The 24,954-nt window shown below is 38.5% G+C and overlaps 1 protein-coding gene across 2 annotated transcripts in view; it reads right to left on the minus strand.

The window, feature by feature from the left end:
• CACNA2D3 (calcium voltage-gated channel auxiliary subunit alpha2delta 3) overlaps positions 1 to 24,954 on the minus strand; it is a 674,683-nt gene that overhangs the window by 522,604 nt on the left and 127,125 nt on the right. For both annotated transcript variants that reach the window (XM_067463553.1, XM_067463552.1), the window contains exon 3: positions 1,227 to 1,343. In XM_067463553.1, the coding sequence (XP_067319654.1) occupies positions 1,227 to 1,343 (117 nt within the window). The remainder of the gene's footprint in view (positions 1 to 1,226; positions 1,344 to 24,954) is intronic.

Raw genomic sequence — 24,954 nt, forward strand, 5'->3', positions numbered from 1 at the left:
AGTTGCCATTTCCTTTCCCTGAAATTTAGGCTCCTTCTACACTGCCATATAAAATCCAGATTATCTTCTTTGAACTCGATTATATAGCAATGTAGACTCAAGGTAATTCAGTTCAAGGCATACAATGTGGATTATCTGCTTTGATAATCTGGATGAAATAGCAGTGTAGAAGGGCCCATATTCTACATCTGATATTCCTTGGCAGTTTCCCATCCAAGTACCAATCAGAAATTATCCTGATTTTCCAAGATCAGACAGGATCCGGTGGACTTTAAGGTATTAGTTCTAAAGCACAATTACACTCCAGCCAAAAATATACATATTTTAGCTTTGAATAGCATAGGAAAGTGTTAACACCCCTGTGTTGTTTGTTTTCTGTTCCCCTGTTCAGAAGATTTTGCCTCACTTTTTGTCCCTGTGATAATTGGATTTTGAAAAATGTAGCTTATTATGGGATTGGTGACAAAGTTTCACTTGAAACTCCATTTCTCCATGATAACTTTTCCAGGAGTGAATTTCCTTTCCTAGGGGCAGATTTCTCTGACTTCCTGTTGTCTCACCTTCATTTTAAATATGAATGATTTGTAAGTCAGATGTTTTTAACTTGGGGAGTGCCTGTACAAAATGGCAAAAGGAAGTTAAGTTCTTTTAAAAGTCCATGTTTCTCTGTCTTCTGCTTCCTCCCAGCCTCAGTTCCTGATGTGTCTTTGGGAGCAATATAATATAGTAGGCCATCATACTACTCACAAGACATTCCAGGAAAGTAGCAATACTTTCCTTATTGTCTTGCAACACTTTCTACTAGTTGCTGTTTCAGGAATGTTCTAACAGTATGGCGATGTGATATAATATGACATCATATCACTTGGTAGGAAGCTACAGAGAGGACCTTACAAATAATAAAGTGGTTGGGGGAGGTAACCTCCCAAGATAGAATAATTTAAGTAACAACACACATCTAGTCTAAAAAAATTGCAAAAAATTACCCCTTCATTCATCCTTGGTTTAGTTGTTAGCTGCCATAAAATCAGCCACAACAAATGGCTACCCTATGAATGAGTCTTCTATGTTACCTTGACACAAATATCCCCACAGAGGTCTTACAAATGCAGAGCTTTGTCAGTCCCTCTTGAATGTGATCTTCCTCTTCCTTGGTTTTACAGAGGATTACTTTTTTTTCCCAAGAAACTTAGGTGATGAATTCTTGCTACCATCGTGCTACCTACCCGCACAGCTTCAGATTTTTTATGGAACATCTCCTCCATAATTTTCGCTAGCTTCTTCACAAGCTGAAGGCCATCAATTTCTTCTATGGTAACATCCTTCTCATATTCTTTATATTTCTGGAAAAGAAAAAGAAGTTGGTAAATTGAACAGCAAAACTACAATTAGATACTTATAGTAATTTGTCATTCACACACACACACACACAAATATAAATTTTGGTGTGCAGCTCAATGAATGTTTCCCACAAGGGCATTCTCATGCTGGAACAAAATGAATTGCTGGCGCTATCCCAAAGTGGAACATTTCCTTTGTGAAATGGTAAACAAAGAATGAATGATATGCTTGTGTTGGTTATAAACCTTTAAACAAAAGGCTCAAGATACAAAACTGTGTATTATAAAACAATATAGAAAGGTTCAATTAAATTACAGTCTTCTGAGGTAGTGGACCATATCTTGATTTTTACCATACATTCATTTATCAAGGAATTCTGTCTTTTCAAAGAAAATAAATATTCTGTGAAGGGCTATTTTCAGCAATAGATAAGTTAGTTTGGTTTTTGGCTTCCTATAAGAATTGTATATTAAAATAAATGTTAAAAGTTTTAACATTTAACTGAGCCATATGGGAAAAGTCTTTCATGATACAGAACACCTCTAAACCAGTTTTCCAACACTGCAGAGAGAAATACATTAAAGTATTCTACAAAACAAAGCATTTGGAAATCTAAGATTTCCAACTGAATACATGTATAGGAATGATATCAAAACTTAATAGATTTTATTTCCCTAATGGTATTTTGTCTGTATTGTCGAAGGCTTTCATGGCCGGAATCACTGGGCTGTTATAGTTTTTTTCGGGCTATATGACCATGGTCTAGAGGCATTCTCTCCTGACGTTTTGCCTGCATCTATGGCAAGCATCCTCAGAGGCGAAACATCAGGAGAGAATGCCTCTAGGCCATGACCTTATAGCCCGAAAAAAAACTACAACAACCCAGGTATTTTGTCTGTTTGTCTACTTCACATAACTAGTGAATGCCTTCTTTTTGAACCTAAAGTCATAAAGATAGATTAAAATGTAGTCTTCACTGAAATACTGTTAAGTTTGTTTTGGTCAAAAGTTTGTCCAGGTCTGAGATCTGTACATTATATATAATGGATTGTTGTGGGATTTTCAGGCTGTATGGCCATGTTCTAGAAGCATACTCCCCTCCACAAGAGGCTCCACAAGAGACTTTTGCTTCAAAAAGGGCTCAGCAGCTGAAAAAAGTTTGAGAACCTCTACTCTACACAATCAAAGGTTTTGCTACAATTTAAAACCAAAGGTTGATTTTCTTCTTAAATTCTATGGTGCATACTATCAGTCAATTATAGTTTTATTGGATAAAGCTATAACCTGTAATTTGAAGCTTAACCTCAATATATTTAATGTAAAAGCTTTTAATGAGCATTTATCCTGATAAGGTATAGAAAACACCTCAATTAGTAAGGGTATATAAAAGTACACATTTTAGGGGGTATAAATCAGCAAAAAATTAATTGCTCGGATTAGTCTGATTATCTTATATACACTTAAAAATTCACTGTTAATTACGAGCTGTGATCTATCCTATTCTATGTGCACTGGGTTTTCTTGAGCCCATATCAGGACTATGTCAAAACACTATGTGCCATTTCTGGAGGTGCCAAAATTGATTTGATGTATAGTAGTGTGTGATATAAGGTCTGAAAACTTTATCCTTTTGAGATCTTGAAAGACATCTGTAAGTTGACCATGGTAAAAAACAACCAGGCTGAATAATCTTCAGGGTTAAAACCTAATGGTTTTAACAAAAGGAACCATGACTACATGCCTCAAATTCAATTACTATCACATTTTTGGTTTGCATTATGCTAACAATTGGATTCTCCTCAGAATAAGCATGCCTTGAACCACATTCAGAAAGGCCTTTTGAGAAACCTGCCAGAGTCATGGAAGAAGAGAGACTACACCAGCCCATGGGGGCATTACTACCAAGAAGGTAGATGTGCAGCCAGGCTCCTGTTGTGAAATATTGCAGAGATATGAGTTGTCCAGAGTAAAATGAGCTCTCAGAACAGTGGTTCTCAACCTGTGGGTCCCGAGATGTTTTGGCATTCAACTCCCAGAAATCCTAAAAGCTGGTAAAGTGGCTGGGATTTCTGGGAGTTTTAGGCCAAAACACGTGGGGACCCACAGGTGGAGAACCATTGCCTTAGAAGGATTGTTTTCCTTCAAGTGGGTGTTTTTGGCAGCCCCTACCTTTGTTCCAAATTTTACAAAGCACTCCAAGCACCAGTGAGGTGTGTGTGTCTAAAAACAGCTTTACATTCTGTAGAGCCAATTTCACTGTGCAATGTGTATATTGGGGTTTCTCTGAAATGCTTGCTATGCTTTAATTCATGCTGCAGTGTGCTTTAGTGTTGTGTGTTTTGTAGCCTCAACAGTTTGAAATTAGCTTCAAGCTGCATAAAATGGTCAACGTAGATGTACCTCTAGTCTACTCTACTGCCTAGGCCCCTTCCACACAGCTGAATAAAATCCCACATTATCTGCTTTGAACTAGAATATATTGCAGTGTGGACTCAGTTAACCCAGTTCAAAGCAGATATTGTGGGATTTTCTGCCTTGATATTCTTGGCTATAGGGCTGTGTGGAAGGGCCCCCAGCACCATTGCTCCTCAACTGGGTGTCCTTCTTGATTAATGTCCTACATGTATGGTGATTCTGGAGATATTTTTCTTATCCTAATGGATATTACTTGCCACAAAAATATTTGTTTTAGTTTGACCTCAGCATATGGGACTCCCCCCATCAATCAAGGCAAATTGTTAACTGCTAAACTGCAGCAAGTCTAAGCCACAACAAAATCTTTTCTGAGATGAACAGGATTTAACTTTCACACAATTTTTGTGTTTTTATGATATACATATTTTTTATCATTCGTTAGATGAGACAATAGTCTAGCTCAGTATAAAGATACTTCCTAAAACATGTACATCTTAAAATATTACAACTTCCTTGTCAGTGTCAAGAAGAAACAATATTTTCTAGATATGATTGACTGCTCCTTTTCCTGACTTTCATTTGGTTTTGCTTTTAAGCCTACACAGTGGCAAGAAGAAAACATTTAACCAGTTTAGATCCTAAAACTCATATTGATTTCAGCCTGATCACTTTTCTCTAAAAGCCAAATTAAATAGGTTTTCTTTTAGGAGAGTGAAAAATAAGTACAACTCTAGATTACTTTAATTATAGTACTCTTCCTTCCACCTGTTGGTTTTCCTTTCAAACAGAAAATGGAAAGATTTGAGATATTTCTCCTTCAATTTGTATGTATTTTGTGATCACTTCAAAGTAAATAGAATGGCATCTCCTCATCCTTTTGATCATATTGTCTAAGATCAATAGCTCATTCCTTATAACATGATTACAGAAAATCAAAAGGTGACATTAAACAGAAAGAGGCACATTACAGTCTACATTATTGTAAGGCAAAAATTACTGATAACAAAACAAAAACATTTTAAATAAACATGATAAATATCACTCATTTCCTTCTCATATTTGGATCCAACCATTTATATTTCCTGCAAGGCAAAGATGTTACGCATCGGTACCCAAAATCAGGTGTTAGTCCAAGCCAAAACAGGTTCACTGAATAAATGGGAACTTGGTAAATCAATATTTATGTAAAGTCCATTAATTTAATGGGTCTACTCTTTTGGAATAAGCAATTGGATTTGGGCCCAGGTTTTTGTGGCTTATATGTTTAAAGAAAATGTCAAATGAGATAGACAGGAGTGCTGAATTCACTAAAGTACATGAGAAACTGCAAGCATTATGGGTGAATTGATTCCATTAAAAGTTTACTGTTTCCCTTAGGGAAACATCAAGATCTAAATCAACTGTCTTTTTTTAAAAAAAAAAAAACATCAACAACAACAACACTATGCTCATTATATTGATAGACAGGGGAGAAGCTGTTTTGCTGTGTGCCTTCAATTTCTTTCCAACCTATGGCAACCCTAAGACAAGCCTATTGTAAGTTCTTCATGGCAAGACATGTTCATAGGGTGTTTGTTATTGCCTTTCCCTGAGTCTAAGAGTGTGACTGCCCAAACATCACCGAGTGATTTCCATGCCTGACCAGGAATTTCAGCCCTCATCTTCATCATAGTTCAATGCTCAAACCAGTATACCACATTGGCTCTCAAGTAAAGAGGCATTTCCCCCAAAATATTCATTTTTATTACTGAATGTATTTGATTTTGCTCCAAATTGATAATTGTGGTCCTTAATTTTTGCAAGAATATATAGTCCTTTGAGAAATTATTTACATACCTTGGTCCAAAGGGACCAGGAGTGACCCTGCTGTATGGTCATCCTTATCATTCTCTCCAATCCTCCATGTAGCAGTGGTCTCCAGATGTGACATGGGTCCTACCTGTCGGCCATTGTCTGCAGTAATGTCAGAGGAGGTGAGAGGGTGACAAGAGAGGAGGAATCACCACCTTCTCTCCCCCTCACTTCCCTGATCACCCCATCACCCAAGCCAATGTCACTGCCGGTGACAGCCATCAGGTAGGACCTATGTTGTGGCCAGAGATCACTGAAACACAGAGGGCAAGAGGAATAACTCCCATCCTGTGTCTCTCAGACCTCCTGAGCCTGGGACACACAGGATGGCAGCGAGAATAGTTGCAGCCAGTTGTATTATGGAATCAGTCCAACTTCAAGTGTGTTCAAGTTTGGGGAAAACTCCGAATTCTCCAAATTTGGTCAACACATGTTAAGGTGGCTTTGCTGTGAATTGCCCCAGATCAGCTTTATGTGATATTTGGTCACCACAACATTGATCCTGGGTCCATCTGACCTAGGTAGTCAGTGTAGATGTGCCCCATGTCAGTGAGTTTTTAAAGAAATTTACTCAGCAATATATGAGTCTAGTCTAGGGGTTATTATTTATTTACCTTACTTATATACCGCTGTTCTCAGCCCGAAGGCGACTCACAGCGGTTCACAACAAATACGAACAGCAAAAATTCAGTGCTACAGTATAGAAACAGTTAACAACCTAACACATTACACAATTAATAAACAGTTACTACAATACCCATTCACTGTCGTCTCGTCATCAAAAACATGTTCCAGATTCGTCATCCATTGTTCCATTCCAGTGTTCATTAACCAATCATTGCACTAATTATTCAAACGCCTGCTCAAACAGCCAGGTCTTCACCTTTTTGCGGAATGGTGCTAGTCTAATGTCTGTAGGAAGGGCGTTCCACAGCCGAGGAGCCACCACCGAGAAGGCCCTATCTCTCGTCCCCGCCAGCTGAGCTTGAGAAGCAGGCGGGATCGAGAGCAGGGTCTCCCCGGAAGATCTCAAAGTCCTGGTGGGTTCATAGGCAGAGATGTGGTCAGATAGGTAGCCTGGGCCAGAACCGTTTAGGGCTTTAAAGGCCTCATACTTTTTTAGCCGGGGTGCCCTTTTTGAAGCAAAAGTTTCTCGTGGAGCCCCAAGAAATATTCATATATTATAATAGATAGATAGATAGATAGATAGATAGATAGATAGATAGATAGATAGATGGCATTGGAAAAAATTTTGACACATTGTGTTTTAAACTTTGACAGATGGGCCAGGCCAGTAGTAGATGGGTGCATAGTGTTTGTGTTAACTAACTAAAAAAACACCCGAACAAATTCATGTGCACACTGCATATATCACTTTTGTAGAAAAAGAAAAGAAAGAACAATACCATATTTAAAATGAAGAACAATATTAACCAACATAAATGTAACAGTATTTCAATGTAAAACCCCAAGGGACATTCAGTCCAGCCCCCTTCAGCCATGCAAGAAAAGGACAATCAAAGCACCCCCAGCCTTTGGAAGAAGAAGAAGAAGAAGAAGAAGAAGAAGAAGAAGAAGAAGAAGAAGAAAGGGGATAGCAGCAACCCCAGGGACCATATGTTGGTGAGGGGGAAAAGGCTTTGGGGGGGCATGGGAGGCAGGGAAAAGGGTTTTGGGGAGTTAGAGAAGCTGGGGGGGGGGAGCTTTTGGAGATGAGAGTGACAGAGAAAGGGGGGAGAGCAGGAAAGAGGGGGAAAACCTGGAGGTGGAGGAGGTAGGGGGAGGAGGGAAGGGAAGGAGGGAGAGGGAGGAGGAAACCACAGAGCCCCTCAGAATGCTTCCTGAAGCCCCAAGAGCTCCATGGAGCACACTTTGAGAAACAATGGTCTAGTCAGTCCTCCCTTGCAACCCTATGAATGGTAGGCAACCCAAAGTTAGGCACTTTTTATTTCAAGCAGGTCTTTAGAAAACATTCTTTTAAATGTTTTCATTTGTGTACTGTATTAACCCTTCACTTCTAAATGGAGATTTTAAATGGTTTATTTTTTACTGTCATTTAAGACATATTTAGAGACATAGTTTTTGACACACATAAACTACAATCACTATTTTAAAGTGCACTATAATTGTTGAATGATTCAGGATGTCTTGCTTTGTATCAAATATTTATATCCAGTTAATTAAACAAAACTATCATCGTATTCACTCATTTATACTTATAAGAGTGCTTAATAATGCTAAAATCATCTCATATATGTTACTCAGCTATGATCGTTGCAAGATCTCTGAAGCAAAGTCATTTGTACAGATGGGTGGGGTACTGAGGTTGAGAAACTTTTGTGTTCATAAGATGGCATAGGTAAGATTCAAAGCAAGGATTGGTTGATCTTCTGGCTCCCAGATCTTGGTGAATTCAAGTATGCATTATCAGAATGGATTACTTCAATCTTCTCTTCCTAATAGAACACTACATGACTATGCAAGCCAAAACTCACATCACCAAATAATTTTTGAAACTCGCTTGATTACAGTATGATTACCTATTTTTGAAATAATTACAGGAAGTCCATGACACCAAACCTTGTGCTTGCTTCTACTTTGAAGTATTGTTAGAGAAGGTATGTTTAGTGTATGAATCTCTATGCACTCAGATATACTGCAACACATTAATTCAAATGAGAAATTTAAACATTTCCTAACATAAAATTAAATATAAATATATAAAATAAAAATGGGAGAAAACTTTCCAATGGAAAAGCCAAATATGCTTGCTGTTTTGTTAATATCACACAATAAGAGAGCCAAATATTCTATCTTACATATTTTGATAAAACAGGAACGACTAATCCTTTGTCACTCATTAAAAGTCCACACAAGATAGACAGGGATCTAGAACTGGGTATTTTCATCACAACTTCAACATCTAATAAAGTAATGCTATATGGAGGCAGAATTTTTCTTAGTTTCAGATCTGATAATCCAGAGGCACATAGTTGGGCAGTTCAGCAGAGAGGCTGTTGGACAGTTCAACATCAAAACATGTAGCCCTCCTTATAGGGCTCCCAAAAAAACATACTGAAGAGATGTTGGAGGAGGGCAAGATGCTCCTCTTCTCCTATTCTCCCACAAGTTGTTGTTCCCAAACTGTAATTTTGTGGTTTTAAGTTTTATTTGGGGAAAAACCTGCTGGAATTACAAAATTGCTTTTAAAATCATTTTTAAAAACTGTGGAGGAGCAAAAATGTGGGGGGGGGGGGTTAGGGTTAGGGTTAGGTTTTTGCAGAAGTATGATGGTGGAACCATGGATCAGCTCAACTGCACAAATGCAGCAGAAAAACAGTTAGATTGTCCATTGGGGTACGTTGCCACTATCAGCAGCAGCTTCCATTGAACTACAGCTTAATGCAACAAATTTGGAAGCACATGGACTTTGGCGATTTTACACTCCAATACAATGTACGAGTTTTGGATCATGTGATTTTAATATTTAAACAAGGATGTTTTAATTGCTTTGTTTTAATGTTTCAATGTTGTATATGTCTTATGTTTAATGGTTTTAATGATTTTAATTTATAGTTATATGTTAGTGTTTAGTTATTACATTTTTTTCTGTCTGTTCATATATGGCATTAAATTTTGGCCATTAATATGTTGTAAACTGCCTTGAGAACCCCCGCCTCGCAGGGTGAGAAATATAGTAAATAAATAAATAAATGTTCAAGTATCTTGAATTGGCTTCCTATAGTCCATAAACAAATCCTTTAGGCTGGTCTGTGGAAGTGTTGAAGTTTTAAGTAGCTTTTCTCCTTGCCTAAATGGAAGTCCATTTGCATCACTTCAGATGTTGTCTGTAATCAGTGATGCAAATGGCCTTCCATTTAGGCAAGGAACTTACCTCCATTTTCTCTCTTTTCCCTAACAAAAGCAATCTACTACAGAACATCCCCCAGCCCTCTGAAAGAAATTTGAAAGGCTGAAGAAAGAAGAGGCGCAAGCAGTGTTCATTTCATTGGTGGACATTTGGCTATGATGTGTGGTTTAATTGATATGTGGATCAGGAGACTCTTGTAGCAAATACATTTCAGAAAGATAACTCATGCTATTGATGTATTGAAACTACTGAAGAAAAGGAGAAAGATATGACTGTGGGAGTAAAAAACTTTCTAGGGGCATTACAGAAGAATCTTCTTGTATGCTTCAAGTGAATATGTGTACATGTCTAGAAGACCAAGTATCTGTAGTCTTCCAGTTTGCTGTATTACAAGAAATATTCAAACCACCAATTCCTTTTGTTAGCAGGATCAACGTTTGGAAAGACGCTCCATGCACTCCAAGAACATTAATCATTTTGGAAAGAAAACTCTCTCTCACACTCACAAATCCCGCAACATTCATCATTTCAGAGAGGAAGCTCTCTCACACAAAACCCCCACATTAATTCTGTGGCATCTATTTTGCCAGATCATTTCACACAAGCAGAATGGAAAGGGAAACACTACTTCACTGTCAATTTATAGCCACTGCCATTCCTGTGGCAACAACAAAGGAAGGCTTACACCACTCCAGCAACTCTTGTTCCAGTGGCATCTGAAGAGGAAAAGCAATGAAGGAAGATGTTTACTTTTTATTTGTTCCATGCTCATGACTTGTCCTGAGAAAGGAAGACAGCCATTTTCCATCAGCAAAGAAGGCCACTGTTGCCTAGAAGCCCTCTTTGATTAAATATATAATAAAAAGGAATACTGCTGAGATTTTCAGAAATTTTTCCTTAATTTTTCAGATTTTATGGATGAAGTCTTTTGGAGTTTTTTGGTTTTTTTTTATTGAAGTGAATATATGTTTATAATAATTCTTTTTGTCCCTACACCCAAGTTGTTGAGCAATTGCATTTAGGATTCTGACCCTGTTTCTGTCATTGTTTACTTTTTCTCCTTGTCATGCTGATATGAGGTAGAACATTTATTTTGAGTGACTGACAGATCTTCATATTTGGAAGAAACTAGAGTAGAGGGGGGTCTTGCTTATTCTGTTGCATGGTGTTAATGTACATTATTGCACACTCTGTTTTATCCTGTTTACACACTGCTTTTAACTGTTGGATTTTGCAGTGTTTTGTATAGATGCTTGTTAAATGTTGTTTCTATTGGTGTACATGTATATGACCATTGGTCAGAGCATTAATAAATAGATTGAATGTACATTAGGTATGTAGCTGGCACACTTTATGTCAGGTTTATTAATGCCCTGTTAATAACATTCCTTCTCAGGTCTTGCAAGTTCAGTGTCAATCCATCTGTGCTGAGATGCTTTGCATTAAGCATTTGATGAGAGTTATCAGTAGCTTCAGTTGAGTTATTTTGGCTTTTAGGGAGAGTTTAGTCTTCATTTGCTCTTGGACTAATGTAGTTTTTTGTTGTTGTTGGCACACTGCAATATCTAGTACTCCAACACATTTTAAATGATTTGATTTTTCTCCTCCCAGCTTTCTTGACTACCCAGCTTCCTAACCATACATAGAAATTGGAAATACTACAGTATATAGCATTCAACCGACTGTCTGAAGATCTGGCTTGCTAAATAAGGACCGCTTTTCTAGATATGGATTTTAATTCTGGATATGGCTTTAATTTTCGATATGGCTTTTAACCCTGTTTTATTGTTGTTTGCGTAATGTGTTTTTTATGATTATTTGTTTTATGACTGAATGTTTATACCGTTTATTTGCTTTGTTTGATTTATTGTTTATTATTTCTTGTTGTAAGCTGTCCTGAGTCCCCATGGGAATTTGACCTGGGATATAAATAAAGTTTGCTTGCTTGCTTGATTGTATAATTGATCTTGACTTCGGTGTTTATTTCATGCCTACCATGGCACTGCTCTATTTTCATGGTGATGGAATTATATGCCCAAGTGAAGCAAGAGACTATGCTGATGGCAGCACTTCTGTTGGTAGTTTCTCCCACATCAGACAAATTCAATGTGTCAAATAGCCATCTAGCCGTGTGCGAATGGACATGTGAGACAAGAGATACTAGAGATAATCTAGCTCTTTAGTCTCAGTTGGACACTTTACTGCATATTTTTACAAACACTTCTCCTGCCTGTCTCTATTGATCATGACAAATTTGGATCTGTATGTATATCTTTTATTTATCTTTTTATAATATTCCACCTTAAAAAATAAACATTTTCCATGGGATCTCACAATGATCTTGTAAAGCAAATAGATTAGAAAAATCATTAAAATATTATAATGCATCAAAATAGAGACAATGACACAAAATCTATCTGAGAAAACCTATCACCATACATTCATATTGTTCTTTACAGACCTATTGTTTCCTGATATCAATAAAATACAGCGTAGAGGTTTCAAATTTTGTCAGAGAGAAGTCATACACTTTAGCAAATAAACACAATCTTTAATTTACTGTAGATTTTTCTGTAAAGAGAAATCATCCTGCAGTGCTAACAGAAGCTATTATTATATCTAGGGCACTGAAATTACTGATTTAGAAGCAAAAACATTTTCTGGAAAACTGTTTTGAAGATACAATTAATTAAATTGATTAAAGTTGTAGGGATAGGTGAGTCTCAAGTTTCTGTTCACATTTATCCCCAGACCAGAATGTGGGATTATGTAAGCAATTTTATAAAATCATAGAGTTGGAAGAGACCTCAAAGGCTAGTCCAATTCCCAGCTTGAAGCTTACAAACTTCTTGCTTTTCTTTTTCTTGTTCTTATTTTCTCAAAGTCATACAGAGTGAGCAATGCCAAAATGAAAACTACTGTTACAAGGTGGTTTCTGGTTCTAATCTGGATGGCAAGCTCAAACCATAATTTATCTATTTAAATATAACAGCAAACTATAATTTGCTGAAAACAGAAAGCTAGGGAAGGAATATAATGTGTCGGGATAAAAGAAGGGTTGGGAGCATGTGAGGCATGGCAGCTAGTTGTGTCATGCAAGCTATCATATTCGCTTCATTCAGCTTAATCTGCCATTAATGCGTTGTCAATGACCCAATTTGGCACTGAAAAGTTGGCAGGAATAGTGCAAAACTTAACTGGCTTCTCTGAAGTCTTTAATTCTATATTTGCAATGTCTTGGCAATCTAATGTAATCAATGAATGAGTTCCCTAAGTCATAATGAGCTTAAACTAATAAAATTTGCAGCTGTTAATACGGTTCCTTTAGGTTCAGAGCCAAATGCTCTGTCAACAGACTTGGACCTTTGCCATAATGAATCTTTTAGAGTCTGAGCAATGTTTGAAACATACATAGAAATTCCTATTGTCTCTCCAGATTACAAGGAGACTTCTTGTTAAACTCATATATACTTTCCTGTTTTAGATTGACTTGAGTGAGAAGTATTCCCTACTCTAGCCTCACAATCATCCTCTGAAATAATGTATGATAGGCCAAAATCATCTAGAAAGTTTTATGCCTGACGAATCATTTCACTGATTGCAATCAAACACATTGAACACTACACACCACATTTTCTTTTTGGCTGTATGGGAAACCTGACATGATTAGTGATTTGTAGCACGGTGGGTGAAGATGAAATGCTGACTTGTAACCTTTTGACTAATTTTCCTATTGCAAGTAAGAAAATACATTACCTATCCTGTGACAGAACATAGATATCTGTTGTTCACTTTCAATTAATTGCCCTGTATAACAATCCTTGAGTTCTTTATGACATTTGAAATAGCGCTAAAAACATTTTATTTGCCAATATTTTATATATTTTACCTTCTGAGAATGGCCTGGGAAAACCAAAGTGCTGTTCCAGCAGTCACCAGCCAACCCCTCTCCAGTGCCAGAGATACAGCTTAATAGTGTAACATTAGAAAATGTTGATCATTTCCGCTCCCTTGGTAGCCACTTCTCCACCAAAGTCAACATCGACACCGAAATACAACACCGCCTGAGCTCTGCGAGTGCAGCATTTTTCCAAATGAAGCAGAGAGTGTTTGAGGACAAGGACATCCGTAGGCATACCAAGGTGCTTGTATATAAAGCTATTGTCCTCCCAACCCTACTATATGCCTGCGAAACATGGACTGTCTACAGAAGTCACATGCAACTCCTGGAACGATTCTATCAGCACTGCCTCCGGAAAATCCTGCAAATCTCTTGGGAAGACAAGCAGGTAAACGTCAGCGTGCTGGAAGAAGCAAAGACCACCAGCACTGAAGCAATGGTCCTCCACCATCAACTCCCCTGGACTGGCTACGTTGTCTAGATGCCCGACCACCGTCTTCCAAAGCAGTTGCTCTACTCTGAACTCAAGAACGGAAAACGGAATGTTGGTGGGCAGGAAAAGAGATTTAAAGATGGGCTCAAAGCCAACCTTAAAATCTCTGGCATAGACACTGAGAACTGGGAAGCCCTGGCCCTTGAGCACTACAGCTGGAGGTCAGCTGTGACCAGCAGTGCTGCAGAATTTGAAGAGGCACGAATGGAGGGTGAAAGAGAGAAACATGCCAGGAGGAAGGTGCATCAAGCCAACCTCGACTGAGACCGCCTTCCACCTGGAAGCCAATGCGCTCACTGTGGGAGAAGATGCAGGTCAAGGGCTCCACATCTCATCTACGGATCCACAAGAATACAGATCATGGAAGACTATCCTACTCGTCCAACGAGGGATCACCTAAGTAAGAAAGTAAGACCTGGGAAAGGACCCATTAATTATATGAGGTCGTATCTCCTGGCCAACTTTTACTGAAAATGCTACACCATTGTTTCAGCGCAGTACACTTGACATGTACAACATGAGTCTTGAAGAAAGCAGGTGTTGCTGTGTTATCTTAAGTCTTAAGGATTGCTACAGATTGAGCAATTCCAGCAAAAGAAAGCAGAAGACGACAGCCCAGAATGAAACAATGTTCACTTTAATTAGATACACACATTATGTATTGTGTAGTGGAGGTATTTTGTATGATAATGTTCAATGACATACAAACTTAACAATAATTGTTTTTATTTTTGTTCCCCACTTCTGTTGCATTGTGGTACAACTGATGGCATTCATACGCCAAGCTTGTTATATTGATCCACAAAAAATGTTTCATAGAGCCAAAGGGAGAAACAAGGAATTTTTCTAACCCTGCTCTTTTTGTGAAAGGTTAAAGAATTTCCTCTAAAAGAGGTGTAGACAATTTCAGAAAGCCTGAGGGCTATTTTTTTACTCCCAGGATAAACCATGTGTAGCACCTCAAATGTGTAGAATACATAAATGTAGGCCAATCATATGAATCTGAAAGAGCTGGAAGTCCATTTTTTGTCATAGAATCATGAAGTTGGAAGAGACTATGAGGGTCATCCTGTCCAAGCTTAGACTATGCAGGAAGGTACAATCAAAGCACTCCTGACAAATGGCCAGCCAGCTTTTAGCTCTATGCAGGTCAGTTTTGTTTCTACATGCCATTTTATCAAAAAATTTACTCTATCAAGGGACCATTAAGAACCTCAAAATGGGCTGGGAAGGGGAAATGCCTGCAGATACCATCTTCTATTCTGCCTTCCTGGAATTTGGCCTTCATGGTGGAGTTTGTTTGCTGTTGCGTAGCTGACTTTTGAGAATGAGGTTCTTTTGTGGTAAGTGGCAGGAACAGCAAGTTGATGACGTTGGCTCAGTCAGGCTCACAAACAAATATCCCTGTGTCTGCTATTCAGAATAAGTGGTTAAAAATAATCTTCTACCATGTCCCAATACCAGTCTAATACAGGTGATTTTTAAATAATCCACATAATATGTCTAGCTTGACCACAATATAGGATAGTTCATGTGATTTAAAAGGAAAAATGGTATTCTAGTACATTGATTTATGAACCTACAGTCTTAACTTGAGCCAGTATCATTCCATTCAAAGAAATATTACTTAAACACACTGATTTCACTGCCCATTTGCTGAATCTTCAGGACAGATAGTTTGGTGGGTATGATTCCTAATCATGACTGAAGATAATTGTGATGCTACCAGTGATGGTTCCATAAAGAAGTGAAGCTGTTACAATCACCGAGGTTGTCAGCCCCTCCCCTACATGAAAATCAATTAGAGAAGGAAATTAAAGATACAAGAGGGAATCAACAGCTACTCCTGAAATCCTGAAAGGGGAAACAAACAGGCACATAAAATCACTCTCAACAAAAGATTCCCCCCGGGCACTCCCAAGCCATTGAATGCTAATCAAGGTGATCAGCTGAAACATTCACAGCTAGCCCTAGTAGACAAAAGTCCTTTGTCTCACCCTGGTCATTCCACAGATATATAAACCCATTTTCCCTACTTCCAACAGACCTCACTACCTCTGAGGATGCTTGCCATAGATGCAGGCGAAACATCAGGAGAAAAATTGCCTCCCGAACATGGCCATATAGCCCGGAAAAACCTACAACAACCCAATCCTGAAAGTCTTCACATACGCAGACAGAAACATAAAATACATCAACAAAATGCTGCCTTTCTCTATTAAACAAATAGTCCACTCAGCAGTAGGTTTAAAAAGGAAAAGTCAATGTTTCATCATTCACAGGAAAAAGTGCAAGTAATAAGGCAACAATGCTGAGGCATTCACTCTGTTTCACAATGCCAAGCAATATTAGGCAAGGCTTCAAACAAAGATTGGCAAAGACAGACCATAGTTCCCAGCACTCCCCAACATTGGCTATGCTAGCTAGAGCTGATGGAAGTTATAGTTACAGAGCATTTGAAAGGTTTGCACTCTATCCACTCCAGTTAAAAGACATTATTAATGTGACTACATTATATACATTTTACTTAAGCCTAGACTCTAATGGATTTATTAATTCATAATATACTAGTACATTGAGATGAAATTAAAATCTATAGCATGTTAAGACACTGGAGTGTTGTGTGGTTTCTGGGCTGTATGGCCGTGTCCTAGCGGGAGAAAATGCTGCTAGAACATGGCCATACAGCCTGGAAACCACACAACACTCCAGTGATTCCAGCCATGAAAGCATTCGACAATACATGTTCAGACATTTCTCCTGCACATAAATGGAGCTAAACCACAAATATGGGATGGGCTGCTCACTTAATTCCCATTGTAAATATAACCATAATACTTGTGGGGATGGTACCTGTGTGCATCAATGTTCCCTATATGGTGGCTGAAAAAAGAGAGAAGGGCTACAGCACACACATTACAAACAGAAGGGGGTAGATATGTTTTACCCTTTCAGTTAATGACTTTCAATCTGACTGTATTCTGAATTCTAATTGCTGAATGAAAGCATGATTCTTGCTTTCACTATTAAATACCAGTCACTTGAGTGGTGTTAGACATGTGGGAAGTTTGTTCATTAAATCCACTGAACTAGTGACTAATCTAACTGGTAGCAAATGTCCAGGAACTCATGTGAAAGTCTTTCATATCTTCTGCAATGCAAGATTGTTATAATTAGATATTTGACGGACTGAACTTGCAACCCCTTTCTATGCAAAACACACATTCTACCGTTCAGCTACAATCCATCCTCTTCTCTATATGTATTTTTCATGTATGATATAATGTTGCTTGTTAGAAACTGCTAAATACAATGAAAATATGTTTGCTGTATTTTCCCCTGATTATTGTGTAATTTGCCAAATAAGCATGCAAAAGAATCAGCTATGTTTACAAAGAAAACTGTGGTGTGATATTCTTCATAGAGGCAGCCCAGCATCTCAGATCCTATTCTACTGCATACAATTAGATGCATTTAACACAATAGAGCATGAATTGATGCAAGAACAGTTTATAACAAGGAAAATAGTGTTCAATGATTGGATTTTTTCATTGGGCTGCCCAAATACATTGTACAAGTAGACAGTGTAAATGTGCATGAACATTTAGACATGTATCCCATTCATCCCCATAGTTTCTCATACAGAGAAGAAAATTGCCATTCTGGTTTCCCTGCATTCCAATCTCCCTTTCTGGATTAAGAATATTGGTGCTTCAACTATGGTATGTATAATCAGTCCAATTTCTGATCTTAGGAGGTAAAGAAACAGTGGTTTTCCTACAAGCCTGGATCTGTATCATTTGAACACATAGTGTGATTTCCCCTACCATACTGCAATGGTGAAGAGGGGAGATCGGTTTTTGGCCTTCACAGTGGAGAGAAGAGTGTCCTGGCACCATAGGCCAGTACAAAGAAAAGAGGAGATGGAGCTTTGATGGCCTACTTGAGGCATTGCCTCCTCTTTGGAGGCCATTAACTCATCATTAACTCAACCTTCATGGCTGGAATCACTGGGTTGTTGAAGGGTTTTTTTGGGCTATATTGCCATGTTCTAGAGGCATTCTCTCCTGATGTTTCATCTGCATCTATGGCAAGCATACTCAGATGACCTCACAACCTCTGAGGATGCTTGCCATAGATGCAGGTGAAATGTCAGGAGAGAATGCCTCTAAGAACATGACCATATAACCCAAAAAACCCTACAACAATCCATTGACTCATCCTTCCATCTCATTTCACAGTGTAAGTCTTCTGGGCCAGGTAGGATTTTTTTCCCTTCATAAGGGGGTGTTTAATCTACTCTTCACTATCATGGAGGATTTGGCAACTGGAATAGAGTGATGTCATAAACAGAACTTCCTAGCAGATATTAGGTAGATATGACTTGGTGAGCATCTTCTGGCACATGTTTGATGAAGGACGGGAATTTTGAACTTCTCCTGTGTATCAGCCACGAGAGTTAAGGGCTTATACCAGAGGGTCCCCAAACTAAGGCCCATGGGCTGGTCATTTACCCGGTCCCTACCCTAAACTTTAGGCTTAGGGTCACTCAAAGTCTGAAATGACTTGAATGCACACAACAACAATCCTAATTAACTTGACTATCTCATCAGTCAAAAACAGGCCCACACTTTCTATCGAAATACTGATAAGTGTATGTTGTTTAAATTTGTTCTTCATTTAAAATATTGTATTGTTCTTTCAGATATTTTTGCACTGCAACTAAGATATGTGTAGTGTGCATAAGGAATTTGTTCGTGTATTTTTGAAACTATAGTCCAGTCCACTAACAGACTGCTTAAAAGGTTTGAGGACCCTTGGCTTACACTCTCTGGCCAGCCTCCTAATTTGTAGATAACCTGTGACCCACCCTGAATTTCAGGGATCTCTCTTGGGGACTACAATATTTCATTCTGGGGAGGCTGGGATGGTATGTGGTCTGGTCTGGGTGAGACTGACTGCTACAGCCACTCCTACACAAGGATGTTCCCCTTTTAGTTTTGCTTTTCATCAAAACAACAACAATTTAATAGGTAACACTTTTAAAAGTTGCTTGTATTTAATACCAAATCTTGTATTTAGTCTCATTATTCCTGTGGTAGGACAGCAATACACCTCTGTGGTAAACACCACTGTCAAATTGTAACCTGGAAGCAAGCCCAAGCTCACATAGGAATTATCAACAGCTGTTCCACATTTGCCTCAATTTATCTCCAGGAGTTAATCGACTTTCATGATAATGTCAAGTCTAGGAAACTGAAGCAACTCTTCATTAACTTACACAGCTGGAGTGAAACACTGCAGCAATTTCTTACACATGCTAAACTCTGTCAACCTGCTCTATTTAAAAGCCTTTACATCAGTGGGCAACAATGAACTAACATAAAGATTAGAGACCTGGAGTGTTACCTTGTAGTACAATAGAAAGGAATGGGGGTAAGCAAAAGGTTAATTATTGATAAAAATTCTAGATGCACTGCATTCACACTGTGCTCTTATGGCTGTCTGTTCCCATTATTCCCAGTTCACAGAATGTAACGCTCCTCCCCTTTACCGAAAAAGGGCATGTAATAACCTTGTGGAGACTTAATGACAATCACAAAAATGAATGAATGAATGAATGTGTGTGTGTGTGTGTGTGTATATATATATGATCAATCAATGTACATAGTATTTTACCAGTTTTCACAATATATTAAAAATAATGCATACCTTCACTACCCTACTCATGTTCTGGAATCATTCTGCAAGGGGTTCTTATTGACATTCCTTCTCAGGTTCAGTGGTGGGTGTCTAGATAGATGGCCTTCTCATGATTCACACATTTTAATTAAAAAATCTATTTTAGAGAACTTGTAAGACCCTATTTTTATGCCTTTTAGCCACTTGACAAAATTCTAGGTCTGCGATATTATACTTGCACACTCTTATCTCTCTTTTCTTGCTATTAGATATTTGGTTTAATGTTTTGAGATATTGTCTTACTGTTTTAATTGTTTCTAATGATTATCCTGAGAGCAGTATTATTTAAGTGTGGGGATATATATTTTTAATCAAGGACTCAATATGTTCTCTGTCTATAAGCAATTTACAAGCTATCACATTGGTGTAGGAAAAAAATAGATGATAATAAAAAGAGGGGCAAGAGTGGGCTTGGTTGGCATTCTTAGAGAACTTCCAGGGCCCAGCATGGCGCACTGTCACAAATACGTCCCAGGATCTCCTACTGCTGAGGAGTCTCTATCTAAAAAATTAGGAATGCCTTAAAGTGCATGGCACAGTTTCATTTGGCAGGGCAGCCAAACTGTGTTTTAATCTATGATTTCACATTGTGCCCATTGCCCCTGAATAACCTATGTCAGATGCCTCTGAGCATTATGGAAAATCTTACATGACAGCTTCTCAGACATCTGCCTTTGCCCCCATGTCATTAGAGTGGCTAATGACATAGAAGACACCAACCAGATTTGCTAAAGGCCTTATTGATCAGGGAGTCACTTCTGATGGCAATTATGTACTGATATGAATACCTATTGGTTGCAGAGTGGAAACTAAACAATTAAGCTAAAGATTTTCTTTTTCCAAAAAATAGTGGTAAGAGAAGGCATCAGCTATCTGATCACACAAAAATATTAAGGAAAAGAAGGGTAAGTGGATTGGTCATCGAAACCCAATGAGTAACCTTAGGCAAGCCACAGAAGACAACGGCAAAGCCCCTTTCAATAAATTTTGCCAAGAAAGCCCATCATAGGCCTGCCTTAGAGTCTGACTCCCACTTTACAGACACAGGCTCCCCAAATTGCCCTCCTCTCTTACTCTACTGTTTGTCGGACTAAGACCAGAAAGACTTGTGTTGGCAAAGGAAAAGAGTATATTAGATCAATCAGTATGTTGCCATTTTCATTTCTGTAAAGGCAAAATTCTGCTGTCCAAAAAGAATTCAGAGCCAGAAGAAGACTGCTTAGGAGCTAAAAAGAATATTTAACTTAAGCGGAAACAGGGCCATTGACCTGTGAGCTTTTTTTTTTTCTAAAAAAAAATCTGTTCAGAACTTCTCATGACTGTAATGTTTACTATGCTCTTCATTCTCCCTGTTTTCAAAAATGAAGGCAGTTCATTCCCGCTCTTAAAGTGACTTTATTTTACTACTGGCACCATTCTTCCTCTTGTCAAGGACAAAGAGCATTGACCTCACTTTGCATTTTATCACATTCTGGAACATTTCTGCCATCAAAATATTCACATCCATTTTATAAGAAGTGTCTGTACTTGACAAACATGGGCCCTGAAGTTATTAATAGAAAGCATAAGTTAAGGCAGATCAATGCATGTGTTGACAGCTAGCCATCAAGCTACCCTATTGTGCTCTGAAGGAGCTGGAGGCTTTTTGCACTCCTTGTGGGGCGAGGCCCTAACTGGATGCTATATGTTACACATTTTCTTCATTTTCTCCCCATTTTTCTAAAGAAAAGCAACTGTAGTTAGCTACAAGGAGGAATGTAAGGGTGGATTTCTTCTCTGGATTTCCTCCCACTGAAAACCAAGCCCTGACAATGTATTGACGAAGGCTTTGATGGCTGGGTTGTAATAAGTTTTTCAGGCTGCATGGCCATGTTCCAGAAGCATTCTCTCCTGATGTTTCACCTGCATCTATGGCAGGCATCCTCAGAGGTCATGACCTCACAGCCTCTGAGGATGTCTGCCATAGATGCAGGCGAAACGTCAGGAGAGAATGCTTCTGGAACATGGTCATACAGCCTAAAAAACTTACAACAACCAAGCCCTGACACTTTTTCATCCAGAAACAGAGGTAATGGAAAGAAAGCGAGTTGGGGCAATGGTTTGGAGCAGAGAAACAATAACCAGCAGGGAAATGTCAGCAGCCTTGTCACTCAAACAACATTTTAAAATATTTAAACTTTGGAAACCAATATCATTCAGCTATCTTAAAACTTCAATAATGGGCCCCACCTATTTTGATGTGTAAATTTTAAATTTAAGGACATTCCAGCCAGTCTTCTTTTTTCTCAACATTTTAAGCATCACTTAAAGAAAAAACAAAGCAGGAGGTGAAGATGAGTATTTAACTTGCAGTTATTTATTTATTTGTTTATTTATGGTATTTGGGGCTTTTGTTTGCTTGTTTAATTCTATTGCCTCTCAACCTAGGAGAGCCCCTGAAGTGATGTAAAATGAGCATTGTTGCAGTTGTCAGATGCATTTCTTTGCCCTTTTCCAGATTCTACAATCAAAGCCAATTGAAACCAACAATCACTCCATTAGAAAAATATGGATCCAGTATCAACTTTCTTGTTAATTTTTGGAAAAAGAAATGCGAAAAAAATCTGGAAGCCATATAGTAATGTATATTTTCTTTTCTATTGTTCTGGCAAGCATGGACAAGTGTTTCCCAAAGTATTCTGCTTGTAGCAGAAGACACAGTTTTCTGCATGATATTCTTCCAGCATTAACACAATGTAATGCATTTTGGATAATTTGCACAGAAACACATATGGCTTATCTACAGAAAAGCCATGTGTTTTGTCTGTGTGTGTTGAGGGGAATACTATTCCCTACACACAAAAGCGTTGATTTTTATTGAGAAAAAGAATGTACATTTCTACACATTATTACCCAGAACATTTTGCAAAGCACAAATACTAGAAGAATCTGTGCAGACCTCTGCTGTGTTATTCATCCTCATGTCATTTCTTGCATGAAGGAAAACCTTTCTCGCTTTAGAGAAAGCCATAGAAATGAATATTCTTTCCAATCCCACCATGTGCACTGAGTCATTCTTTAATATTCTCACTAGCAAATTAACATTTGTCTATAGAGGCCACATTAAAAGGTACTGTGTGCTACATTTTCATATTCATTATAAATTTCCCTTATAAATATCTATCAAAATTCCATGATGTGAACATGTATGGGTTGCAGTTTGTCCCTTAGTATAATAAGCACTAGGCTTGTGCAGTCCAGGTAAACCTTGAACTGTTTCAGTGTCCTTGATTTCAGTAGGGTCCCCAATCCATTTTTCAAGAGCCTTCCAAATTTGGAAGGACAGAAATCCATTTTCAATCCCAGAAGCCAAAAGATTCATTTTGAATCCAGCCCATTGGTGACAATGGAGGAGGGGGGGGGGGTTAAAGCAAGGGCTTAAGAACCCCCCCTTCCCATTATCCTTTCCCTTCTCTCTTTAGAGGAGACACAGGTTTATAGCAAGGGCTTAAGAAACTCCCCTCCTGCGATCCTTTCCCTTCTCTCTTTAGAGAAAACCCAGGTTTAAAGCAAGGACTTAGGGAAACCCCTCTTCCTGCGATCCTTTCCCTTCTAGTTGTTGCCTCCCTCCCTGCACTCCATGTATAACCAAAAGAAACCAAAAGCAGCCAGGTTTCAATCGCCGGTATTTTGTTATGACCAAAAAGAATGGTGGAACCAGCCAATTTTTTTTCTGAAAACTGATCCATGCACAAGCCTTCTAAGCTCAGGCACATACATGCACACAGAGAGAAGCACCAACACATTTCCCCACTGGACATTTTAGTTTAAAATAAAGATGAAGTTTGAAGAAATGGCTGGCACACAAAGCAAAATAACCAGAACTCATTATTCATGTTGTAATTCCTTTCAGTTTTCTAGATAATGCTGATGAATAATCTGCTTCTTCCAATGCCTCTACCAAATATCACATGCCTATCATATCAGATGACATTATAATAAATCAACATAAGAACTGAATGAACACATCTCCCTCCCTTTTGTTAGAGGTATAACAAATGCAAGGCCACTTCAGATTATTGTTGTTCTAACCCCAAAAAGGAATCAGTTAGGAGATTGCAAGATTTAAGTCAGTAATGTATTTCTTTTCTAATTTTATCCCATTTTTTCTGCTAATTCACAAATCTGCTTAAATCATTATGGCACAAATCATCTGGATACCCCATCACATTTGACACTACATTCAAGGAATTCACATGCATACACACACACACACACATATCCAAGCTATAACTTTCTTGTGTGTACACAGGCCTGTAGCGAGGGGGTGGGGGTTTAGGGGTTCAAACACCCCACCCGAAATGTTTCAGATTTTTAAAAAAACCTGGTTTACTCATGAATTTTAATTGGCTAACCAAATCCCCATACTAAGGCTATGAGATGCAAAAAATTAAGAGTCCCTCCAGAACTGCAAGCACTATCTCAAGCAAAAAATTGACAATTTATTCACAGTCATTACTTGCAGCAATAGCCGATGTAGTGAAGCAACCAAGTTGTGTGTGTGTGTTGAATGCTCTCATTAAGGAGGCCAGACTTGGTGGAGGTGGTTGACAGGGGCGGAGCTGCAGGCTATTGAAGGCTGCTCTGCCCCCTGCTGGGCTCTTTGCTTCAGCGTGAGCTAGGAGGCAGGTTTCAACCCCCCCCCCCCCCCCCCGAAAATTTCAACCCTTCCCGAATTTTTTTTCTGGCTACGGCCCTGTGTGTACATATGCACATTGTTTTGTGGATTTACTAGAACTATCATCATAGTCATATTTTATAAACTACTCTTTTTCTTCTGTTATTCAGTGACCTGCACAAATCAGGCAGGACTCCACATTTTTAAGGGGGATTTACTTCTAAATAACTAACATTTCAGTTTTCAGAAAAACATCTATTTCTGTTATATTGGCTATTCTAAAGCCTTTGACTGTGTGGATCATAATAAATTGTGGCAAGTTCTTGGTGGTATGGGCATACCAAATCACCTTGTCTCTCTCCTGAGGAATCTGTATAAGGATCAAGTAGCAGCAGTAAGAACTAACCATGGAACAACAGATTGGTTCAAGATTGGGAAAGGCGTACGCCAGCATTGTATACTCTCACCCAACCTATTCAACTTGAATGCAGAACACATCATGCGATGTGCGGGGCTTGACAAATGCAAGGCTGGGGTAAAAATTGCTGAAAGAAACATTAACAACCTTAGATATGCAATGACACCACTTTGATGACCGAAAGCGAGGAGGAGCTGAGGAGCCTTCTAATCAAGATGAAAGAAAAAAGCGCAAAAGCTGGGTTGCAGCTAAATATATAAAGATT

This window comes from Anolis sagrei, chromosome 2, assembly GCF_037176765.1.
Source record: "Anolis sagrei isolate rAnoSag1 chromosome 2, rAnoSag1.mat, whole genome shotgun sequence".
In the NCBI taxonomy this organism is placed as follows: domain Eukaryota; kingdom Metazoa; phylum Chordata; class Lepidosauria; order Squamata; family Dactyloidae; genus Anolis; species Anolis sagrei.